The sequence below is a fragment of the Haliotis rufescens genome, unplaced genomic scaffold (genome assembly GCF_023055435.1).
Source record: "Haliotis rufescens isolate VD_foot unplaced genomic scaffold, xgHalRufe1.0.p SCAF_3, whole genome shotgun sequence".
Classification (NCBI taxonomy): domain Eukaryota; kingdom Metazoa; phylum Mollusca; class Gastropoda; order Lepetellida; family Haliotidae; genus Haliotis; species Haliotis rufescens.
The window spans coordinates 5769307-5792958 of NW_025964001.1; the positions used below are offsets into that span (position 1 = coordinate 5769307).

Genomic DNA, 23652 nt, shown 5'->3' on the forward strand with positions numbered 1-23652 from the left:
ACGTTTCGGAATACACGTGTATATACTTACTCACTATCGAGTAATATTTTCTTTATTTATAGGGGAACTTTCAAAAGCTATAAATGAAAACGGTAAACATGGCATACAATTATTTCCAGATACTTATGAATTTGTGTTACTGTTATTTGCAGATGACGTCATCCTTGTCTCAGAATCTATTGGGGTTTACAGACTCAGCTTTATATCATTGTTGTTGTTTTTTCAGATACATGGGGCTTAACTGTTAACATACAGAAATCAAACGTAGTTATTTTCAGAAGGGGGGGGGGGGGGGGGGGGGGGGCACACGCTGTCTGCCAAGGAGAGGTGGACATACAGAGACATCTCCCTGCCCATAGTTAACAGCTATAAGTACTTAGGTGTAATATATTCTTCAACTTTCAAGATGACAAAGTGTTTTGCTGATCTAGTAAATCGTGGAAAACGGGCTTTGATGGAAATAAATATAAATTTAAATAAAATAGTAATGATTGATCCAAAAGTATATTTTAAAATATTTGATACACGGGTATTACCAATACATGTATATGGGTCAGAAGTATGGGCTTACCAGCGGTATGATCAATTAGAACGAGTTCATCTTTTGGCATGTAAAACTTTTTTAAAGGTGGGAAAACATACGCCAAATGCAATTGTCTATGGTGATTGTTGTCGCAGATCCGCATTATAAAGAATGGGTTAAAATTAAACAGGATGCATGAAGGGCGTATTCCAAGAAAAGTATATAACATGTTGATGTATTTCGACAACATTGGTCATAATACTTAAGTAGTATCTGTTCGTAACATTTTACGTTCCGATGGTTTGGGATTTGTATGGTTAAACCAGTCTGTTGGGGACAATATAGCTTTCATTGGGTATTTAAAACGTATCTTGTAGATGAATTTCGTCAAAACTGGATGTCAACACTCAACAGTAGTACCCGATATGTCATGTATAAACAAAATAAAACACTGTTTGAACCTGAAAGATTTTTGAGTATTTACAATAGCAACATGTACGCAGTGTTTTTATTAAATTAAGGTGTAATGTTTTACCTTTACGACAGAACGAGGGTAGATGGCAATCTATTGAATCATGTTTACGCATGTGTCCTGTTTGCAATATGTCTGTTGAAGATGAATATCATTTCGTATTGATCTGTAAACATTATACTGAAGTGTAAAGTTTATTTGCCAGATTTGTATTGGAAATTTCCAACTATATATAAATTCCATAGTTTATTGTGTACAACTCCGGATTAGTTATTAAAACGTCTGCAATATTATGTATATTAAGCATACGAAAAAAACATGAAGTCGTAAAATCCATGTAATGTGCTTCACTATTTGCATTGCATTTCTTGCACATGGGCCAAAGGCCTACACACAAATACAGTAAACTACGGTTATAACGAACTCAAAGGGAATACGAATTTTAGTTCATTATAACCGTAGTTCGTTATAAGCATATATACAGCATAACTACAGCAAATAGTCGGGACCAAAAAAGTGAGTTCGTTATATCCGTGGTTTACTGTAAACTAATTTTTACTTTTGACTACATACTTACTCCTTCATCAGGTAAATAAATGCCCTGAGTCCTTACCTGGTGAAGGAGTAAGTTTATACTCCGAAACGTTGTGCGCCTCATAATAAAGACATCCAACAATTCTCTTCCTGGTGTGTATCACTTCTAAGTGCCTTTCAAAGACTTGAGTGTTTGAAATATTTTAAAACCCCAACAAGACAGTCAGGCAGGTGACCCATAAGTGTTGCCTGCCGATCTTCAAAGTTACCTGCCCGCATTCATAAATAAGAAACTACTAAAAAAGCGCTAAAAGAAGAGACCTATACGAGGAGTTATGTATATAATTATACATAATAAAACTGAATACAAAATTAGTCTTAAATATATCGTGCAGACGGTCTGGCACATGGAGGAAAATTTCATGCAGCCTGACAGATATGTTACCAGCCACGGGTTATTTCGGACACTGATTGTAGATCACATTTTATGAATGATATCTTAGAAGCTTCATTTGACACAAATACACGGTGAAACTGTCAAGCTAGGCAGTATTTTCATTCTTATTTGGACATGTTAAGCTTATGTGGTATCTACACACTGCATCTGTTCTGAACTGATCTGCACTGAACAACGACTTCGCAACAGCCACTGAGTTATCATCCTCTGTAGGGAGTTTTAGATAATATTTCCGATCATGCGCAAATGGTTGCGGAAGTGAGAATGTTTGTTTGGAAAAATGTGTACACGTCAACTTGTCAAAATAAGTGATTTACCACGAAAGTAATCTGCACACCCCGACATCCCCAGGTCATCACCACGGGGGCTCCAAAATACTGGTTTCAACCGCACAGTGTGAATTTTACATCAAGCAGCGTCCTTGTTTCGTCACGGAAGGCGACCAAACACCTGTCCAACGTCCCGGTTTTCGTGCATACTGATGACGACAGTGTCTGTTAAGCTTACATTGTTTCATATCAATGTCGACTAGTTAAACTTTTTGGACAGTTGATAGTTTGTATAGGAGCCTGTTGGAGTTGAAAAATGATGGGTTCTTATTCAAGAGAGCAGAAACGCAACGTACAATAAGGTTGGTATGATTCTGAAAATGCATTGCAACCAGCTGTAATCATCTTAATCTTACGTCAGTGTGAACGCAGGATCTATTTAATTTGTTTGATGGACACGTGAAGATCCTGGGTATAATAGGTGTTCAGCAACCCATGCTTGTGAAAGGCGGGTTTGGGTGGTCAGGCTCGCTGACTTGGTGGATGCATGTCATCGTATCCCAATTGCATGATCGATGCTCATGATGTCAATCACTGGATTGTCTGGTCCAGACTCGATTATTTACTGACCACTGTAAGAAATTTGCTGAGTGCAGCGTTAAACAATAAACAAACGAACAATCATATGTTTGATGACATTTTAATTTCTGTGTTGATGTAAGGTTAAACGATACAAATGTTAACAAAAGCTGTTTTATATTTATTAACCAATATACCGTATTCGACGTAATAAGCGCTCCGCTCTAATAAGCGCCCACGGAGATATTAGCTAATATATTGGCCAGTGAACAATACCAATTAGCACCCCTTCCGATTGATAAATGTACACAACATTTATTTATTCGCGTATAATACGTACTCGTGTGTTACATGGACCCTTAATTATGGGCATTTAAATTCTGGAAAAATGTATCTCTTGTATATAAACATTTCAGGCTGTCAGCATAAACAACGAAATTTATCTTTCAACTCTGTCTTTTTCACCAAAATAAGATTCTAATAAGAGCCCCCTATTTCTAATTTTGAGAGCGCCCTGGGCGCTTATGACGTCGAATACGGTACCAAAAATTATTGCACTACATACAGTTTTTGCATATTTGCCGTTTACAAAGTAGACAGAATTTATGGATAACAACTGCTTTATTTACTGTAAAGCGATGTTTCGGTATAGATCCTTATACCGTTATCAAGCAAGTCTACTTTGTCATCTGTCAACTGCTAAGTAATGCCTATCAAATAATTTATTGCCACAACTTCAGTGTATTGCAGTACTTGATATGTACACTAAACGGAACAAAATGCAGTCAATAACCCTCATTATTATTTGTGTTCTCTATATCAGATGTCATTGATTTTATCAAACTGTGCATATTATACCGTTAAAAGTTCATTATTTACATAAGTCATGCTTAGTGACATCCAGGCCTCATGCTCAGCTTGACAAGGGAGAAAGCTCCAGCATATCACGATAGGGAAAAGTTGTGTACATGGTGTATGGGGCCTGAATTGAACAATAATTCTACGTCCCACAAAGTATGATTGTGCCAGTGATTTATCCAGACAAGTGCAAAGACAGTACATGTGTAATAAGTAATAAGTACTCAATGCTTATTTACATTTTAAGTAAGAAAAAAGTATTTTTATGAATCAACATAATATAAGAAAAGATAGATCTATTTGAAGATTTCTGTTTGAAAAATTGGATCAAAATACTTTCTCCAAAAAAGTGGAAAAAAATGTTAAAAATTACAATAAATATATAAAGTCAATCCTTTAATGACAACAATAAGTATTTATCATTTGGCTACTAGTGAAGAATGTATTGCTAAGTATGGCATTATGGCTCTTATGATCTCCTAAAGAATTCTGGCCACATAGTGCAAAAAATGTGCGAACTACTGCACTTCCGCTACCCTATTTGTCACCATGAAAATCACAAATGCTGCAATACGATGAATGCTGCGGTACCACAGGGTCCTAGGATACTGGTAATACTATGCAGTCCTTTTGTTCAGTGATGTAGTTTCTCACTGATGCTTGGTACAAGGTGAGGTGAAATGGGGTTTAACATCGCGTCAAAGATTATTGCTCTTATATAGCGACATGCATGCACATGTATGTGTGTGTGTGTGTGTGTGTGTGGCTGCTTGTACTTGTCCAGACTGATGCCGATTTATAGTGCTAGCACACTGAGATACCATGCCGCAGTTTAACATGAATACCCCACTCAGACACAGTATACTGACTCCGAGCCGACCAGTCCTTGTTTTAGCCCCTTAATGCCGAGCGCCAGACAGTGTAACAACAAGTACCATCGTTTAACATCTTTAGGTCAGACGCGGCTGGGGATCGAACCCCGGACCTTCCGCTCTCCGGGCGGACGCTCTACCATTAGACCACGGAGGCGGTCCTGCTTGGTACAAAGTTTGCCTACATTAGTAGACATGGTACATGATTACACTGAAATAAGGCTATTTTTGGTATGTTTTCATGTTCAGAGTTCATGGAGTATTGATTATTCCTACCTGATATATTACCCTATATCGCTGTGTATAAGGTGAGTTTCTCGGATCTAGAATTAGGGGGCTTTCAAGGAGGGTCGTCTTATACACAGGGTAGAAGTGTTTTGATGTTTTTCCCCCAACACAAAGACATTACTAATTTACTGTGAGCACGTTACACCAGAAATACCATGTCAACAAATCCGTACTGAAGTACACAAACTAATGATGTTATTACCCTGTCGTTTGATAAAAAGAGTTCATTATATATCTGGACATATGTTTGGACTGCCCATATAAATGATATGATGCTAAAAATAAACATCCAATCAAATTACACTCCTCTGTCATGATTTAAGCAAGCAGCCATATTACCACTATTTGTCTTGACTTCTCTGGACTGCCCCTGTGGTCTAGTGGTAGAACATCCACCCGGAAATCCTTGGCCGTGTCATGCCAAAAGACGTAAAAAGATGGTACTTGTTGTTACCCTGTCTGGCGCTCGGCATAAAAGGGGTAAAACAAGGACTGGTCAGCTCGGAGTCAATATACTTTGTCTAGGTGGGATATTCATGTTAAACTGCAGGATGGTATCGAAGGGGGCTAGTATTGAAATATTGACGTCAGTTCAGATTAGTACAAGCTGTCACACAGACAGATAGAAAGACAGACAGACACGTGATTGCTATATAAGTGCAATAATCTTGGACGCGATGTTGAACCCCATTTCACCTCACCCCACTTTGACCTGTGTGTGGTTATGTATACGACTGGAATGTCGTGTAGCAAAAGGACCTCTATTTGTACACAAGAAAACACCATTTCTTGTGATGCGCTTAAAATAAATGGAGGGTTCGCTTGGATGAGACTGTGATTTTGAAAGTATATCTATTCGTAACTCAGTCAGCAGAGGCATTTTGGTTGGTTGTTGATTTAAAGCTCAAAAGCGAGATAAGTTCTATGCTAAGTTAGTGCTAAGTGATGTAGAGTTGGTGACATCACTCCCAAACGAAGCTATGGTTGTGAATAGGTGTAGGGTATGTTATGTCATGATAGAATAGAGGTACAATGCACTGGATAATCAAAGATGCCTTAACTGCAGCTGATTATCTCATTCAGTCATGACAGAATTAGAAATCCATTATATGACATAATTTAGATGACACATCACAAAGATTTGTACAATAAGGATAAACCCCACTATGAAGATGATAAACAAAGATATTGCTGTGTTTCCGGAGGCAATGTTATATGTCCTAAGCAATGAAATAAAACAAAACTAAAAAATATTTTGAGGCAATGTTCACAAGGCCCTTAAAGAAGAGTGATATCAAGTCAATCTGACCTTACTTAGAGGGCAGATGATTGAAAGCCAATTATAGACATGATAAAACATTGGCAGAATGTGACATATTGTGGCTACTAAACTGGGTGGCAAAAGAAAGTATAGGTCGAGTTCCATGATTAATAAAAAAATAACAAGAAGAGGTTTTGTTGTGAATTATAATATAATCTGGTGAGGGGTAACAAATGATTGATCAACCACAGTTTGAATGAAATTGTGCAATCACAGGTAATGTAAGCTCAAGGTAAACAATGGTGGGGTAAGAAATTTCATTTTCAAAAGTTGTCTGAAATGTCACACTACAAGTTCATTGTTGACACAGTTGCCTTCAACTATATGACCTCCAGCTGCCTCAATGCATGCTGTGATACGCCGCCTCATCGATGACGTCAGTCTTCTGATGTCATGGACTGGAATCTGTTGCCACTCGTCTCTCAGGGCCTGCTGCAATTCTTGATTGTTGATGGCAGGCTGATGGCGTGCTCTAATCTGTGTGTCAAGATGGTCCCACAGATGTTCAATAGGATTCATATCGGGTGAGTGGGCAGGCCAGGGAAAAACGTCAACGTTCTGCTGGTTTGAAAAGTTCCGAGTAAGTCTTGCAGTATGGGGCCTGGCATTGTCGTGTTGAAACAATGTCCCCTGCTGTTGGTATGTAAGAACGGAAGCACAACTGGCTGCAACACTTGGTCTCTGTACTGCACAGCGTTCCCTGTATAATCACCAAGTCAGTCTTCTGATCTCCACAAATACCGCCCCACACCATGACACCTCCCCCGTCGAATGGATGGACCTCTCGAATACACGCCGGAGCCAAATTTTCCCCTCTGCGTCGATAAACTCGTTCTCTGCCATCATTGCGAAACAAGTTAAACCGACTTTCATCAGTAAACAGCACTCGACGCCAATTTCTCACTTGCCAGCGTCGAACCTGCCTCACCCATCGCAGTCTCAGGCGTCGATGTTGAGCTGTCAGTACCATTCCTCGGAAAGGACGATACGCTCGGATTCCAGCAGCACAAAGTTGTCGTAGTACTGTACGTTGGCTAATGGGATGTCCAAACACTGTTGCCGCCGTCACTGTCCCCGTCACCGTTACGAATCTGTTTTGCGGGTGAATGAGCCGTATCTGACCGTCTTCCAGTGGTCTTGTCACTCGGGGTCGTCCGGTTCTAGGCCTGTCCTTTGTCCTCCCTGTCTGCCTGTACCGTTGAAACAGCCTGGCTACTGTCAATGGTGTACAACCAAACCTTCTGGCTATTTGGACCTGTGTTGCCCCCATTTCGGCCATACCGATGGCTCTCTCTCACTGCTCCTGTGACAGTCATGGCATTTCTTTTGTGTGCTTTCATCACGTGTGGTTATACCCTGCAGACGAATGCATTTATACAGCTAACATGCACATGCAGTTTATGCCATAGGCGGGAAACCTGTTTCACCATTTTTTTGTCACCGCACGAGCGCCGTCAAAGGTGGCGCGTTCGGGTGAGGTGTTTTTTGGTACCTGTTCCTGGGCAGTCATATTCCCAATACCCACTTTCCACTAGTTATCACTGTTTTTAGGAAAATTTGTGGTGATGCAGTTGCACAGGCTGAGAATGTGCCATAGACGCTCTAGGCACTGCCTGCACTCTGGGCACTGCCTGCACTCTGGGCACTGCCTGCACTCTAGGCACTGCCTGCACTCTGGGCACTGCCTGCACTCTGGGCACTGCCTGCACTCTAGGCACTGCCTGCACTCTGGGCACTGCCTGCACTCTGGGCACTGCCTGCATTCTGGGCACTGCCTGCACTCTGGGCACTGCCTGCACTCTGAGCACTGCCTGCACTCTGGGCACTGCCTGCCCTCTAGGCACTGCCTGCACTCTAGGCACTGCCTGCACTCTAGGCACTGCCTGCACTCTGAGCACTGCCTGCACTCTGAGCACTGCCTGCACTCTGAGCACTGCCTGCACTCTAGGCACTGCCTGCACTCTAGGCACTGCCTGCCCTCTAGGCACTGCCTGCACTCTAGGCACTGCCTGCACTCTAGGCACTGCCTGCACTGTAGGCACTGCCTGCACTCTGAGCACTGCCTGCACTCTGAGCACTGCCTGCACTCTGAGCACTGCCTGCACTCTGGGCACTGCCTGCACTCTAGGCACTGCCTGCACTCTGAGCACTGCCTGCGCTCTAGGCACTGCCTGCGCTCTAGGCACTGCCTGCACTCTAGGCACTGCCTGCACTCTGAGCACTGCCTGCACTCTAGGCACTGCCTGCACTCTAGGCACTGCCTGCACTCTAGGCACTGCCTGCACTCTAGGCACTGCCTGCACTCTGAGCACTGCCTGCACTCTGAGCACTGCCTGCACTCTGAGCACTGCCTGCACTCTGGGCACTGCCTGCACTCTAGGCACTGCCTGCACTCTGAGCACTGCCTGCGCTCTAGGCACTGCCTGCGCTCTAGGCACTGCCTGCACTCTAGGCACTGCCTGCACTCTGAGCACTGCCTGCACTCTAGGCACTGCCTGCACTCTAGGCACTGCCTGCCCTCTAGGCACTGCCTGCATTCTAGGCACTGCCTGCCCTCTAGGCACTGCCTGCCCTCTAGGCACTGCCTGCCCTCTAGGCACTGCCTGCACTCTAGGCACTGCCTGCACTCTAGGCACTGCCTGCACTCTGAGCACTGCCTGCATTCTAGGCACTGCCTGCACTCTGAGCACTGCCTGCACTCTAGGCACTGCCTGCACTCTGGGCACTGCCTGCACTCTAGGCACTGCCTGCACTCTAGGCACTGCCTGCACTCTGAGCACTGCCTGCACTCTAGGCACTGCCTGCACTCTGAGCACTGCCTGCACTCTGGGCACTGCCTGCACTCTGGGCACTGCCTGCACTCTGAGCACTGCCTGCACTCTAGGCACTGCCTGCACTCTAGGCCCTGCCTGCACTCTGGGCACTGCCTGCACTCTGAGCACTGCCTGCACTCTAGGCACTGCCTGCACTCTAGGCCCTGCCTGCACTCTAGGCACTGCCTGCACTCTAGGCACTGCCTGCACTCTAGGCCCTGCCTGCACTCTGAGCACTGCCTGCACTCTGAGCACTGCCTGCACTCTAGGCACTGCCTGCACTCTAGGCACTGCCTGCACTCTAGGCCCTGCCTGCACTCTAGGCACTGCCTGCACTCTAGGCACTGCCTGCACTCTAGGCCCTGCCTGCACTCTAGGCACTGCCTGCACTCTGAGCACTGCCTGCACTCTAGGCACTGCCTGCACTCTAGGCCCTGCCTGCACTCTGGGCACTGCCTGCACTCTGAGCACTGCCTGCACTCTAGGCACTGCCTGCACTCTAGGCCCTGCCTGCACTCTAGGCACTGCCTGCACTCTAGGCCCTGCCTGCACTCTAGGCCCTGCCTGCACTCTGGGCACTGCCTGCACTCTGGGCACTGCCTGCACTCTAGGCCCTGCCTGCACTCTGGGCACTGCCTGCACTCTGGGCACTGCCTGCACTCTAGGCACTGCCTGCACTCTAGGCCCTGCCTGCACTCTAGGCCCTGCCTGCACTCTGGGCACTGCCTGCACTCTGGGCACTGCCTGCACTCTAGGCACTGCCTGCACTCTGAGCACTGCCTGCACTCTAGGCACTGCCTGCACTCTGGGCACTGCCTGCACTCTGAGCACTGCCTGCACTCTAGGCCCTGCCTGCACTCTGAGCACTGCCTGCACTCTAGGCACTGCCTGCACTCTGAGCACTGCCTGCACTCTAGGCCCTGCCTGCACTCTGAGCACTGCCTGCACTCTAGGCACTGCCTGCACTCTGGGCACTGCCTGCACTCTAGGCACTGCCTGCACTCTAGGCCCTGCCTGCACTCTAGGCACTGCCTGCACTCTAGGCCCTGCCTGCACTCTGAGCACTGCCTGCACTCTAGGCACTGCCTGCACTCTGGGCACTGCCTGCACTCTAGGCACTGCCTGCACTCTAGGCCCTGCCTGCACTCTAGGCCCTGCCTGCACTCTAGGCCCTGCCTGCACTCTAGGCACTGCCTGCACTCTAGGCACTGCCTGCACTCTAGGCACTGCCTGCACTCTAGGCCCTGCCTGCACTCTAGGCCCTGCCTGCACTCTAGGCACTGCCTGCACTCTAGGCACTGCCTGCACTCTAGGCCCTGCCTGCACTCTAGGCCCTGCCTGCACTCTAGGCCCTGCCTGCACTCTAGGCCCTGCCTGCACTCTAGGCACTGCCTGCACTCTAGGCCCTGCCTGCACTCTAGGCCCTGCCTGCACTCTAGGCCCTGCCTGCACTCTAGGCACTGCCTGCACTCTAGGCACTGCCTGCACTCTAGGCCCTGCCTGCACTCTAGGCCCTGCCTGCACTCTGAGCACTGCCTGCACTCTAGGCACTGCCTGCACTCTAGGCCCTGCCTGCACTCTAGGCCCTGCCTGCACTCTGGGCACTGCCTGCACTCTAGGCACTGCCTGCACTCTGGGCACTGCCTGCACTCTGGGCACTGCCTGCACTCTGGGCACTGCCTGCACTCTAGGCACTGCCTGCACTCTAGGCACTGCCTGCACTCTAGGCACTGCCTGCACTCTAGGCCCTGCCTGCACTCTAGGCCCTGCCTGCACTCTAGGCACTGCCTGCACTCTAGGCACTGCCTGCACTCTGGGCACTGCCTGCACTCTGGGCACTGCCTGCACTCTAGGCACTGCCTGCACTCTAGGCACTGCCTGCACTCTAGGCACTGCCTGCACTCTAGGCCCTGCCTGCACTCTAGGCACTGCCTGCACTCTAGGCCCTGCCTGCACTCTGAGCACTGCCTGCACTCTAGGCACTGCCTGCACTCTAGGCACTGCCTGCACTCTAGGCACTGCCTGCACTCTAGGCACTGCCTGCACTCTGAGCACTGCCTGCACTCTGGGCACTGCCTGCACTGGGCACTGCCTGCACTGGGCATCATAATGATGTCACACAACAACTGGCTTCTAAATTTTTGATGAATGAGACAATCGGCAACCGATCAAGTCTGGACTAGATAATCCAGTGATTGACGTCATGAGTATCATTCCACGCAATTGGGATACGATGACATGCAATCCGCCAGGCCCCCGAGCCTGACCTCCTGATCGATTTCGTCACTGACAATCATAGGTTGCTGGTGACCTATATTCTCACCCGGATTCCCTTCAAGTTCCATATCTTATGGAGGAGTAATGAACAGGCAACTGTTTATCCCTCCTTATATAAACATAATATATAATAAAATTTGCATTTATCATTTATTTATAAGACTGGGTTAGAAATAAGCAAGTACGACATATGTATCATGATACACTGTGTGGCACGGGTGGCCCAGTCATCTAAGGCGCCGCGATTCACTGTGCAGAGTTGCGTCTCTTGGGCATGCCAGAAACCTATGATTGTGGGTTCGAATCCCGGTTCGCCCCGATTATGTTTCTAAGTTTGACAGCACCATACCCGTGCTCGTGGTTTTCACCGAAGTGGTAAATGTCTGAGACCTTTCCTCCCACATTAAGCTGACATGCCGTGATATAATTGGAATACTGTTAAAAGTGGCGTTAAACCCAACTCTCACTCACTCACTCACTCACTCACTCACTCACTCACTCACTCACTCACTCACTCACTCACTCACTCACTCACACACACACACACTCACTCACTCACTCACTCACTCACTCACTCACTGGATTTGGAATGGACTTCCTTACATGCTGTACACATTTTTATGTGTCTCCTCGTAAATGATAGCACAATGTATATAGTTTTAATCATATTTTGCAACAAACTTTGCATGTATGGATTTCTTAAAGATATGGATTTCTTAAAGAATAGATGAAGAGAATAATTTATTTTGTGAGCTTCTGCTGTGACAAGTTAATGTTATACAGTAGAGGTTATTTTGCTGCAAGACACAGAGAAATAGGAGGACGAGTATTGACCATGCCTTCTACAAGGAAGTGTTCACAAGCAGTGGCGTTTTCATGTTATAACATCTTTGGAAACCTTTCAGAAATCTAAGCACAGTGTCGTCAATGGTAGCAGTTAAAAAGTTGCTGGATAAAAAGAGTAAAGAAGTTGAAACCTACAAGTCAAAGCTGTCTTTATTGATTCTACATCTTTGATTTTTTTTTACAAAGACAAGTTCAATACTAACCTAAGTTTTACTCAACGGAACATATGGGCAATATAATTGGTCCATGAGCCCTATTGCGGTCGGGTAGCCTAGTGGTTAAAGTGTTCGCTTGTCACGTCGAAGACCTGGGTTCGATTCCCGACATGGGTACAATGTGTGAAGCCAATTTCTGGTGATATTGCTGGAATATTGCTAAAAGCGGAGTAAAACCATACTCACTCACTCTGTCTATGAGGTGAAAACAGTGGTCAGTTTGACTTAAGGAATTCCAAAGAAGAAGACTGATAATAAAGCACATACTAGTAAGAGCTTATTACTAAGGATGCTTTTAGAAGCCTTTTGATATCATAATGCTTGTATGTTTGCAGGGTAAGAACTGAAGGACAGGAGCGCCATGCATCGGCGAACCAACTCCGAGGTCACCATACCCAGGATGGCTAATGTATGCAAGGTAATACTTGTATTTTCATTCCATATTAGGCCACATTTTCTTTTCTTGCTTTACGTTTTTTTACAGTAAATACCTGTCGGTTAGTGAAAAATAAAACTTAATTAAAAACATGCAATTCTGATATATTTTTAGTTTTATCATCCACTTCAAAGTACAAGTAGGCTGGTATTAAAATAGAGTTTCTTTACGTTTGTACATTGATTTTTAAACATTGATGCTAAATTATTAATAGTGGGTCCTTGTTTAGAAAATATGTTTGGGTGCAATATGCTGTCAGCTTATCGGTGATAAAGAGAAAGGTAAATTCAATATTATATATTTTTTCCATTTCTACAAAATGTACAGGATCTGTAAAGCAAGTAAAAGGAAAGTGTGGCCTTAGCATGAATAGCAGAATAGCCATTGTTGATAACAGTATTGATAAATGTACAAAACAGATGCCAGCCTACCTAACACTCTCCTACCCAGAGTTCCATGTGGCCAGCGTAGTACCTCTGCCACAGGCCAACGCCATGTTACGATACGTCACATCTTACAGTCCGTTCAAGATACTGCATGTTTTTCATCTGTTTCATTTTTGACAAGTCTCCACATTCTAGATAAACATATGTCATAGAATGGTTAACTTTGATTGAGAAAGTAACGTCAACAACTATTTCCATTTGCGTAGTTATCCTGTGTTTACATTGGTTGTACGGCTCCTGGTGCTGTCATCGAAGCCCAAGGGAGAGCTAGTGATGTGGCCAGTTTGATGTATAAAGATATATTGTCATGGACATCACTGTCGCAGTTGTAGTAGCATATCTACAAAATTAAACAAAACAATATGTACAGCTCACCGAAATATGGAAGCGTAGTAGGGCCACGGTGAAATTTTTTTTGGTCCAAGTATCTCCTACGTAGGACTTATTATCTCCTACGTAAGACTTATTATCTCCTATGTAGGACTTAGTATCTCCTACGTAGGACTAAGTATCTCCTACGTAGGACTTAGTATCTCCTACGTAGGACTTACTATCTCCTACGTAGGACTTACTTTCTCTTACGTAGGACTTAGTATGGCCTAGAATCACTATCTCTTACGTAGGACTTAGTATCTCCTACGTAGGACTTAATATCTCCTACGTAGGACTTAATATCTCCTACGTAGGACTTATTATCTCCTACGTAGGACTTATTATCTCCTACGTAAGACTTATTATCTCCTACGTAGGACTTCCTATCTCCTATGTAGGCAATAGTTATTCTAGTCCATACTAAGTCCTACGTAGGAGATAGTAATTCTAGGCCATACTAAGTCCTACTTAGGAGATAATAAGTCCTATGTAGGAGATTATTAGATAAAATAAAATTTCACCGTGGCCCTATGCTTCCGTACCGAAAGGCTTACATCAGGCCAGTATGTTTTGATTTCAGAAAGAGCATGTTTGTTTACAAACAAGAGAAAACTCTGATCACGTGATATGCAAATTACCCTGTGGCAGTGGTGTTATGCTGAGTCACCACTGTGCCGGAGAGCGCCTACCTAGATCAAATTTCCATGTTGATCTCTGCCAGTGCCTCCAGGCAGACCATGTAGACATGCTTATACATCAGTAATGCTGAATGAACATTCACAGACGTTTTCCATGTAATGCAGTAACAAGGTAGCCTGATCTGGTGCAGGCAGAAAGCCAGCAAAACAGATTTGTCTCGACCTGCCCAGCTGCCGATATTTGGCCCCAGGTCTGCAGCAAATGTCGTATTAACATGATTAATTCCCAAATTGGAATGAAACATTTCCAAATTCATGTAATATAGTAATAACTAATGTTATGTCTTTGAAGAAGTTATGTTTTTCACTGACCAATTTGAGCAAAATGTTTCATCCTTGATGAATCCTTGTAAAATCTGTGTGGCTATGTGATGTAGGGAAACCCTTATACCAGTGTATACCATTCTATGGTCTTGTTGAACTTTCTACATTTGTAAATATTTTGCAGTTTTGTAATTTAGTCTATCTTGCTATTATTCTTTGCAGAAATATGACAAATAAATGTTATATTTCTTTAATTGATGTGATAAGTGTAGGTAACTGGAAATTTATTTCATGTTCATTTATGTGAAAATATTTCACATTCAACAATTGATCTAAATTATAGTTAGAATAAAACTTGCAATACAAAAAGCATTTATTTGTCTATTTACCATGTTTACAATGGCTAAGTTGGTGTATCAGTTGGCTCTATACTTTTGTTGAACACGATACAATCAGATACACATTTTGTAAATAGGGCTGGATTGAGAAATATTGACATCTTGAGGACTGACAATAACACATTTCATTTTGATAGACTAGAGAGAAATAATGGGTTATTAAAACTGTGTAAGATCAACTTTGCAATTTTTCAATCATCATCAAGGCCAAAATAAGTGTATCAATACCCAATTTTATCTTGCAAATCATACTTTACCTTACAAATGTTAAATGTGTCCACATGTTCATCATTTTCCATGTCCCTTTCCTTTTATTAGTGGTTTCATATATTGTCACAAAGCACTGTTAAAAATATGATTGTAAGTATGCCCTTCAGGCAACAGGAGCCTGTGTTAACCAAGCCATTCTGATGTTTACCATTCCAATGTCACTAAAATACAATGAGTTGTGAACCCTGTGATCCACCCAATGTAATCTGGCGGTTATTTTATCATTGTATAGTAAACAATGGCATACATGTATTTCAAAAGTATGTTCAAATGCTGCTAAAGGTTTCAACACAGACAACAGGGCTGCAATGAATACACTATGAGGCGAATATGATACATATCAACGAATACACTATGAGGCGAATCTGATACATATCAACGAATACACTATCAGGCCAATACGATACGTATCAATGAATACACTATGAGGCGAATCTGATACATATCAACGAATACACTATGAGGCGAATCTGATACATATCAACGAATACACTATGAGGCGAATCTGATACATATCAACGAATACACTATGAGGCAAATATGATACATATCAAGGAAAACACTATCAGGCCAATACGATACGTATCAAGGAATACACTATCAGGCCAATACGATACATATCAAGGAATACACTATCAGGCCAATACGATACATATCAATGAATACACAATGAGGCAAATACGATGTGTATCACGAATATAGGGTAACGAATACAAATATTTCTTCAAGTCAGCATTTGAAATATTATTTATTATATTCAGTGAAACAGTAACAAAATAGATTATTTGACATGGTTTGACCATGTTGACAGTGTTACTTAATATTATCACATTATGCATTAATATACTGCGCTTATCCAGGTACTAGTATCTGCTCAAAAACAACAATGACCAGTGACCACATTTCTGTCAAATTATAAAAAAGAGTGTTGTCTTTGAAGAAATCTACGTTTGCATATAATAAGGATATGTTTAGGTACAGGGTATGTAAATGCACATGACTGCATAACCATGGTTGCAATAATATACAATGACCGCTCGCTACAACGCTACATTTGTGGTAATTGATGAGTGTTATGAACAATCAGCTGTTTAACGAGGTGGAGTTGTAGATGACCCACACAACAGTGGGTGAGTGAGTGAGTGGGTATGGTTTTACGCCGCTTTAAGCAATATTCCAACAATATCACGGCGGGGGACACCAGAAATGGGCTTCACACATTGTACCCATGTGGGGAATCGAACCCTGGTCTTCAGCATGATGACAGAACACTTTAACCACTAGGCTACCCGACAGCCCCCCACACCGCCCCACATACAACAGACTACTGCATGGCTTGTATATATTCCATTTTGCATATCTTGCTTTGATAAATAACAGACAACTTCAAGTAAAACAGAATCTTTGTAACCTTTTTGTTGTTGTAAATATTCGATTCTTGTGACCATGGATTACAAATTCAATTCATTAAGGGATACGGGTTGATTCACCGAATACATAAGTGAATCGTAACAGCCCTAATCATTGCTAATAGACAAGTTTGTATATAACAGTTGCTCAGTGGGGCTAGTCTTAGGCTTAATGGAAGAGGATAGTCTTGGTTCCATCTGGAATGAGATGAAGTCACTGATTCTTTGTATTTCGTTTGGTGGGCGGTCGGGTAGCCTAGTGGTAAAAGCGTTCGCTCGTCACACCGAAGATCCGGGTTTGATTCCTGACATGGGTACAATGTGTGAAGCCCATTTCTGGTGTCTCCCGCTGTGATATTGCTGGAATATTGCTAAAAGCGGCGTAAAACCATACTCACTCACTCACTCACTGTATTTTGTTTGGAAGTTCGTTCCATAGAATGGGCCCTGCCTTGGCAAAACTTCTGTCCCCTGTATGGTTGGTAGGTGGGGTAGCCTCATGTCGTGACATTGTTTTCCACTGGCTTTGAATGTAATTTATGCAAGATCGTTCATGTTGTCTTCTCCCTAATCATTTGTGTTGTGGTGAAGATGATGTCTGTATTTTCAGGACTGCGGATGTGCTTGCCAGAGCTGCTTCAACAACGGTTCCAGGTGAGACACCTATCATGATTATACCGCATGTACAGGTAGCCATGTTATAGGGCAACTAAAGTGCCACAGTTGCATCCCTAACGCGTGCCAAAATCCTAGAGTGTGTTCAAATCCAACATTTGCCCTATTGATGATGATTCTTGGTATGTCAGCACCATACATCTGATCAAAGTGGTAAACATCTAAGACCTGCATCTCTTCAGGCTTTCCTCTCACATTTAAGGGCAAGTAAATTCAACATAACTTTGCAGATTTAAATACTTTAGGACATACTTAAACACAAATGCTGGACAAAAAGCTAGTCTGAAAAAAGGAAATAAGGTAAAACAGATGATAAAAAATGACAGGCGAAATTGTCCCCCTAATGAAAAAAATCTCCCACTGGGTAATTCCCCTCTCTCTAGGGTTAAAATGTGTTCATGGTGTTTGATGTGCTGTGCAATTTCCTAGTTCACTCAGTGTGAATTAGGGATTAAAGCTTGTCCATGTGTCATGGTTGTGTGAAATGTCTTGAAATGACTTGTAAGCAGTTTCAATCTGAGGGTTTGGAGACATCATATTTGTTGTACCACTATAACCCATGTCTTGAAATCTTCTTCCATGTGATAGACTGGTCAAGTTCACTAAACCTGCATATACCTATCTTATTAAGGTAGAGTAGACAGAGGCAAAGGACTTCACGTGTGTATGTTGTACTGCACTGGGCTTATGTAAGCACTGAAAATGATGTCGTTACTACAAACATGATTGAAGGGCCACACTATAAGTTGTAGCAGTATCACAATGGGTAAGTGTGGTTATAACTTATATGTATTTGATATAGGTTTGATACCAGTCACTTATGGCTCGTATAAAACCTAAAGTTGGACGAATAAAACCACATGAGCCCTTGTGATACTGCTTCAATGAATTTATCTTGCTGACACGTTTCAATCGCCTTTGAAAAAGAATTAGAACAAACTGAAAACTGATAGAAATGTCTGTTGAACCTTGGTTAACTTGTGCTGTGTCACTTGACTTTCATTGACTCAGTAGCAACATGCAGCTTTTTTCTTCGTGGCCAGGAATATATTCTCCCCCTCAGAAATCCATTTGCAGCCTGTTTTCTTCATGGCGGGGTATAAGAGATATATTCTCCTGCTCAGAAAGTCATTTCCCTTCCAGGCCGGATACAATTTAAGTTGTAGCAGGATCACAAGGAGTACATGGGGTTTTACGCGTCCCACATTAGGTTTTAAACTTAACGAGGGACCCATAAAACCCCATGTACCCCTTGTGATCCTGTTTTAACGAATTTATCTCACCAACATGTTTTAATGTGAAATTGTAAAAGAAGTAACACAAATTCAAAATTGATAGAAAACACCTGTTCGATTAAGCAAATGTTGAGCTGAGGTTACATGACTTTCATCGACTCGGAAAAAGCGTGCGGCTTTTTGCTTTTCACATGCAGCCTGTATGGCTCATGGTGGGGTATAAGAGATTTATTCTCTGGTTGAGAAATTTATTACCCTCCAAGGCAGGTTACACAGTATTTTATCAAGATCACGTGAACCAATCAGATGTCAGCATTCTGACATGGAGGCAAGATGAAGATGCTTATACATGTTATATGTGTTCAATTGTGTATTATTGTATGGTATGAAAATTAAGTGTCAAATACTAGTTTCTGATAATATTGTCAAGAGTTCTCAAAACATTGCTAGTTAAACATGTTTAATCATATTAATTGGCTCAAATGTTATATACAAATGTTGGGTGGGCATTCTTTGATCGAATATGCCGCTTTCTGATGATACTTTCATGTATCATATTTAAAAAAATAATTGCAACCGTACTGTCATTATAGAGAGCCGTATCATATTGTGGCAATGAGCTTCATTAAAGGAAACGTGGTGGAGGGGAAAAGTTAAGGTGTTGGCTCTTCCTGCCGGAGATCCAGGTTCAATTCCTTACATGGTTAAAATGTGTGAAGTCCATTCTTGATTCCTGCCTTAATCAGAAAGTGACACAAAAACCAAACATTCCTTCAGACATAGTTAACCCATGAAGATCTGGAGTAGAATAGGTCTTCAGCAACCCGTGCTTGCCCTAAACAATGCTAAAAAGCAACTATGATTGTCGTAAGAGGTGACTAATGGGATCAGGTGGTCAGACTTGCTGACTTGGTTGATGCATATCCCAATTATGTGTATCGATGCTCATGATGTCAATCACTGGATTGTCTGGTCCAGAAACGATTATTTACAGACCGCTGTCATATAGCCTATATATTACTGAGTGCGGCGTTAAACAACAAACAAACAAATCCCAGATAGTTACCTCCCTTGTCAGTGCTCCCACTGTCTATCACAGGCTCATCTGCTTCACTGCAGGGACACAGCAGTAGGACCTTTGATGTATAATATTTGTTTTAACGGATCCTCCCAACTGAAAAAAAAGGAGTTTGGAAAAGCTTTTTTATTTATATGAACGTGATTAAAGCCAAACCTGACAATTACACTTGTAAATATAAAATAACCTTTTTCCTCCTACCTGACTAAGACAAGTGCTCAATGACCTGCAATGTTTTGCACAGTTTATGCCTTTTTATCCCCCGCCCCAACAAAGTTGGTGGGAAATATTGAAATGGGTTCCATCAGTCCGTGCATCCGTGTGTGCGTGCGTCCCGAAATCGTTTCCGGAGCATAACTCAGAAACCGTTAAATATTTCCCTACGACACTTTGCATGTCTATCAGACTCATGCTGAACTGGTGCCTTTTTTCTTATTTAGGAATTTTAGAAATTTATATTTCGCTGACTATATGCTTGTTGTTTCTATTTCACACTTCACAAAATGTCTAACATGTCTAAAGGAAAATAGAACTTTTGAGAAATTATTTTTCTTACCCGTATCCTATCGACCCTATATCTGTAATTTCTGACAACATTGTTCAAAAACAAAATAAGAACATGAAGGGTCTAAGTTTATTTATATTTCATAAGAAACTAATAAAAAACGGTTGGTGACTATAGCATAAAACCTCAGACCCCTCACTGAAGTCGGCTGATGACAAGGGGACGTATGATGAGGCTCCTCTCTCTTTGGTTGTGATTGATCCTGGGCCAGCTGTCGGCCCTGGTCACTCATCTCCCCCATGTATTGATTCCCCCATCTGTAGTGTCATTAACAAAACGTCCCCTTCCCCCACCAGTAATTGATTTATGTCTCACAAGTGAAGTCTGGTAAACTTCTGGCTTAGAACAGCCAGGAACTTGGATACTGTTATTTCTTATCCGGGATTGTATTCAGACATGTGTAGTTTAATTATGTGGAAGGAGTTTCTTTGGCCATGGAAATATTTATCTGCATTTATTGACCACCTGCTACCTATTATTTGGTCATACTGACAACTATCAGTTTAATCTATAGGATCAGGAAATTTGTGCTATTTTTGAATAAGCTTTGAAAACTCCCCAAGCGTTTTCAAAGGAATCAGTAAACTTTGGGTATTTCCTCCAAATGAATGAAACTTGGATACTTTTTGTTATTGATGTGAGTGTAATGCCTATTATTGGATGATTTGACAGGGAAGTAATTTGATGAGACGGGGTGATGGAAATAATTCAGCATTGAGCATTGTTAAGAGCCATTTTCATGTCACTCTATATATATATCACAATAGCTGAAGCTGTCAAGCATTAAGGTAGCTTGGCATGAAGGAAGATTGGTTTCTAGTTTAAGCTGGAGAGTTTCAGATCTTAGCAAAGCGGCAGGGACTGTGCTGGTATCTTAGCGGCAGGCACTAGCTTTCTTTGCTGATGAGCCTGCAAATCCTTTCATTGAACGGTGCTGTAGTTTGTCATCATCTCGCTCAAACAGTGAACTGAGCTCGCTCACAGAAATAATCAATTTCATCTACTCCGGAGTTCCCTAGAAACAAAATTATTAGGCAGCATTTGTGTTCAGTCTGCTATTAATGATTCATCTACACTGAATGTAGGGTCGAGGACTTGTGTGCTGGTTCCCGTGTTGAGCAGACGAACTGTGAATCATAGAGGTCATGCATTGATGGTTCTGCATGATTGGTATAACCTCTGGCGACTCTCCTGACTCTTCTGTCGGATCTGTTTCATTCCCATGCTTCATAAAGATGGAGGTGCATTAGCATGATGGCAGACAGTTATTCTGAGTGCAGTACGTGCATGCATGTAGTTCCAGCGGACATGTGTGGGTGACATCACATCGCCAGCCTCATTACTTCATCGTCCTGCGCTTTCCTGGTGCTGTTACTGAAGCTGGCATCAAGGGGATTTTCTACAGCACTGTGATAATAACACCATGTTAGACTGTTGTGTCTTGAAACTGCACTGAAGCCGTCCCTGCCTGCATCAGCTTTACTGCCTCGTCTGTGTTGCACCGATGCCTTACACCACCCAATGCACAAGTGCCTAACTCCATGTCTTCAAGTGCTTTAAAATCAGCCGTGATCCAGTGTTGACCTTTTAGGATACCATGGATGAAGAATATGGCGTTTTTTCGATGGATGTAGAAATTGGGATTTCCTTAAACGATGATGAGGTCAGCCCGACCTAATTAGGTTTTTACAGAGCAAGTTTAAGAGTATTGATTGTATTGTCATCAACATCGCAAGATGAGTAAGAGACATTGTGGACCTGTTTGGTAAGACCTACTTCCTGATAATGCCATTATATCTTTCCAGACATAACAAAATTGTGCCTTCTGCTGTATATTTGCTATCTAGCACAGCACTGTATGGGGAGCACTGGAGACTCTATCACTGTTGTTGGTTGTCAGCATTGTTAAGTCTCCATAATAGCTTTCGGTTGTGTGTCTCGTCACCAGACTAAGTAAGCGTGTGTACCTGTGGCACAGTTAGATTTGGAATCAGTAAAATATTGAGGGTTTAATTTAGTGTTTGAATCTGAATGCTGAATTGGCCTTTGTGCTCAACATGCTCAATATCTCTACGATAATATTGATCAATGTCCATACCAATAAAAATCATTGCAAGGGATCGGTTCTGGCATACTGTTAAAACAACACTATGACATAAGAGGCATAAACAGTGAAAATTCATTGCTATGCTTGAAAATTCAGTTAAAAATTTATTCAGAAACTAACCTCTTTCTATAAATGTAAAGTAACGTCATGTTTCTATGTGTTATTAATGTCAACTGAATCAATATCGTGGTAACTTGCTTAAACATATGAAATACGGATTATATTGTATAGGAATTAGGTAGAGTGTATCTCATATATGTTATAATGTTTAGGTTGAATTATGGAAAATTGCATTCGACTGCTTGCTCGTTTGGACCTTCCAATCATTCTTCGATTATGACAATTAACTGGAACACCTCTGGCCATATCTGGTAATATATTCTTTTCACACTCAGCAATTTTGAGAGAAGGCTGCTTATGGAACACAAACATTATTGATTATTATTCTGATAAATCAGCTGTCAAATGGATAGATGATAAATCAAACTTGAAAACAATTAATCTTTAATTATTTAGAAATGGGATTCACCGAAACAGCAATGCACTTTGATATATCAACATTATTTTGTTATTAGTATGTCACTCATATTGTGGCTTTGCACAATCAATTTCAGTGCATCACAGCAGAGTTTTTGACTGTTTGTCTTCATGTTTGTTTTCATGTTTGTTAAATATGTTTGTCATATCCTGACAGCAGCTATGTGTGAGCGAGCAGTGAATATCTACCTAACAAACATGTGTCACCTATATTGTCGGTTTATATAAAATTGGGTATGCTGGCATATAAACCGAATTCTACAATGGCATTGAAGAATGCTTGATTCTGATTGGTTAAAATAAGGTATCAAAGCATTTGGTTCCAACTGATAAATAATAGGTATTGAATCTACAGTGATACACCCTCAAATTTCAAAACGCAGTAGGTATATCTCCTAATTCACTGATGCACTAAGAATGCTTTGCTTTCATTTGTTTAGACTGAAATATGTTTTATAAAATGATGGTCCTGTAAAATATTGATGTAGACACAGAGCGAATATTTGATAAAATTTGGCTAATAAACTGAAAGCACTTGTTGGGAAGATAGGAATGAAGCGTACCTCTTTAACAGATAAATATTTCCTGTCTCTGTTTGAAGAATGATTATGCTGATAAGATATGTCAAGTAAGCCAACAGTGGTTTAGGTGGTCAGGCACGCTGACTTGGTTGATGCCTGTCATCGTATCCCAATTGCATGGTTCGATGCTCATGATGTCAATCACTGGATTGTCTGGTCCAGACTCGATTATTTACAGACTGCTGTCATATAGCTGGAATATTGCTTAGTGCGGCATTAAACAACAAACAAACAAAATTAATGAATGATGACATTCC

General features: G+C 42.3%; 1 protein-coding gene across 3 annotated transcripts in view; it reads left to right on the forward strand.

Moving 5' to 3' along the window:
• The first annotated feature begins 2240 nt into the window (after positions 1-2240).
• The window catches only part of LOC124131806 (tight junction-associated protein 1-like), a 44397-nt gene continuing 22985 nt past the window's right edge, over positions 2241-23652 (forward strand). Inside the window, exons 1-3 of one of the 3 annotated variants that reach the window (XM_046495283.2) lie at positions 2241-2617; positions 12660-12742; positions 17228-17271. In XM_046495283.2, the coding sequence (XP_046351239.1) occupies positions 12686-12742; positions 17228-17271 (101 nt within the window). In that variant the 5' untranslated portion in view covers positions 2241-2617; positions 12660-12685. Of the gene's footprint in view, positions 2618-12659; positions 12743-17227; positions 17272-21013; positions 21936-23652 lie in introns of those variants that run through there. The other 2 variants (XM_048403620.1, XM_046495284.2) reach the window with 2 other exon arrangements.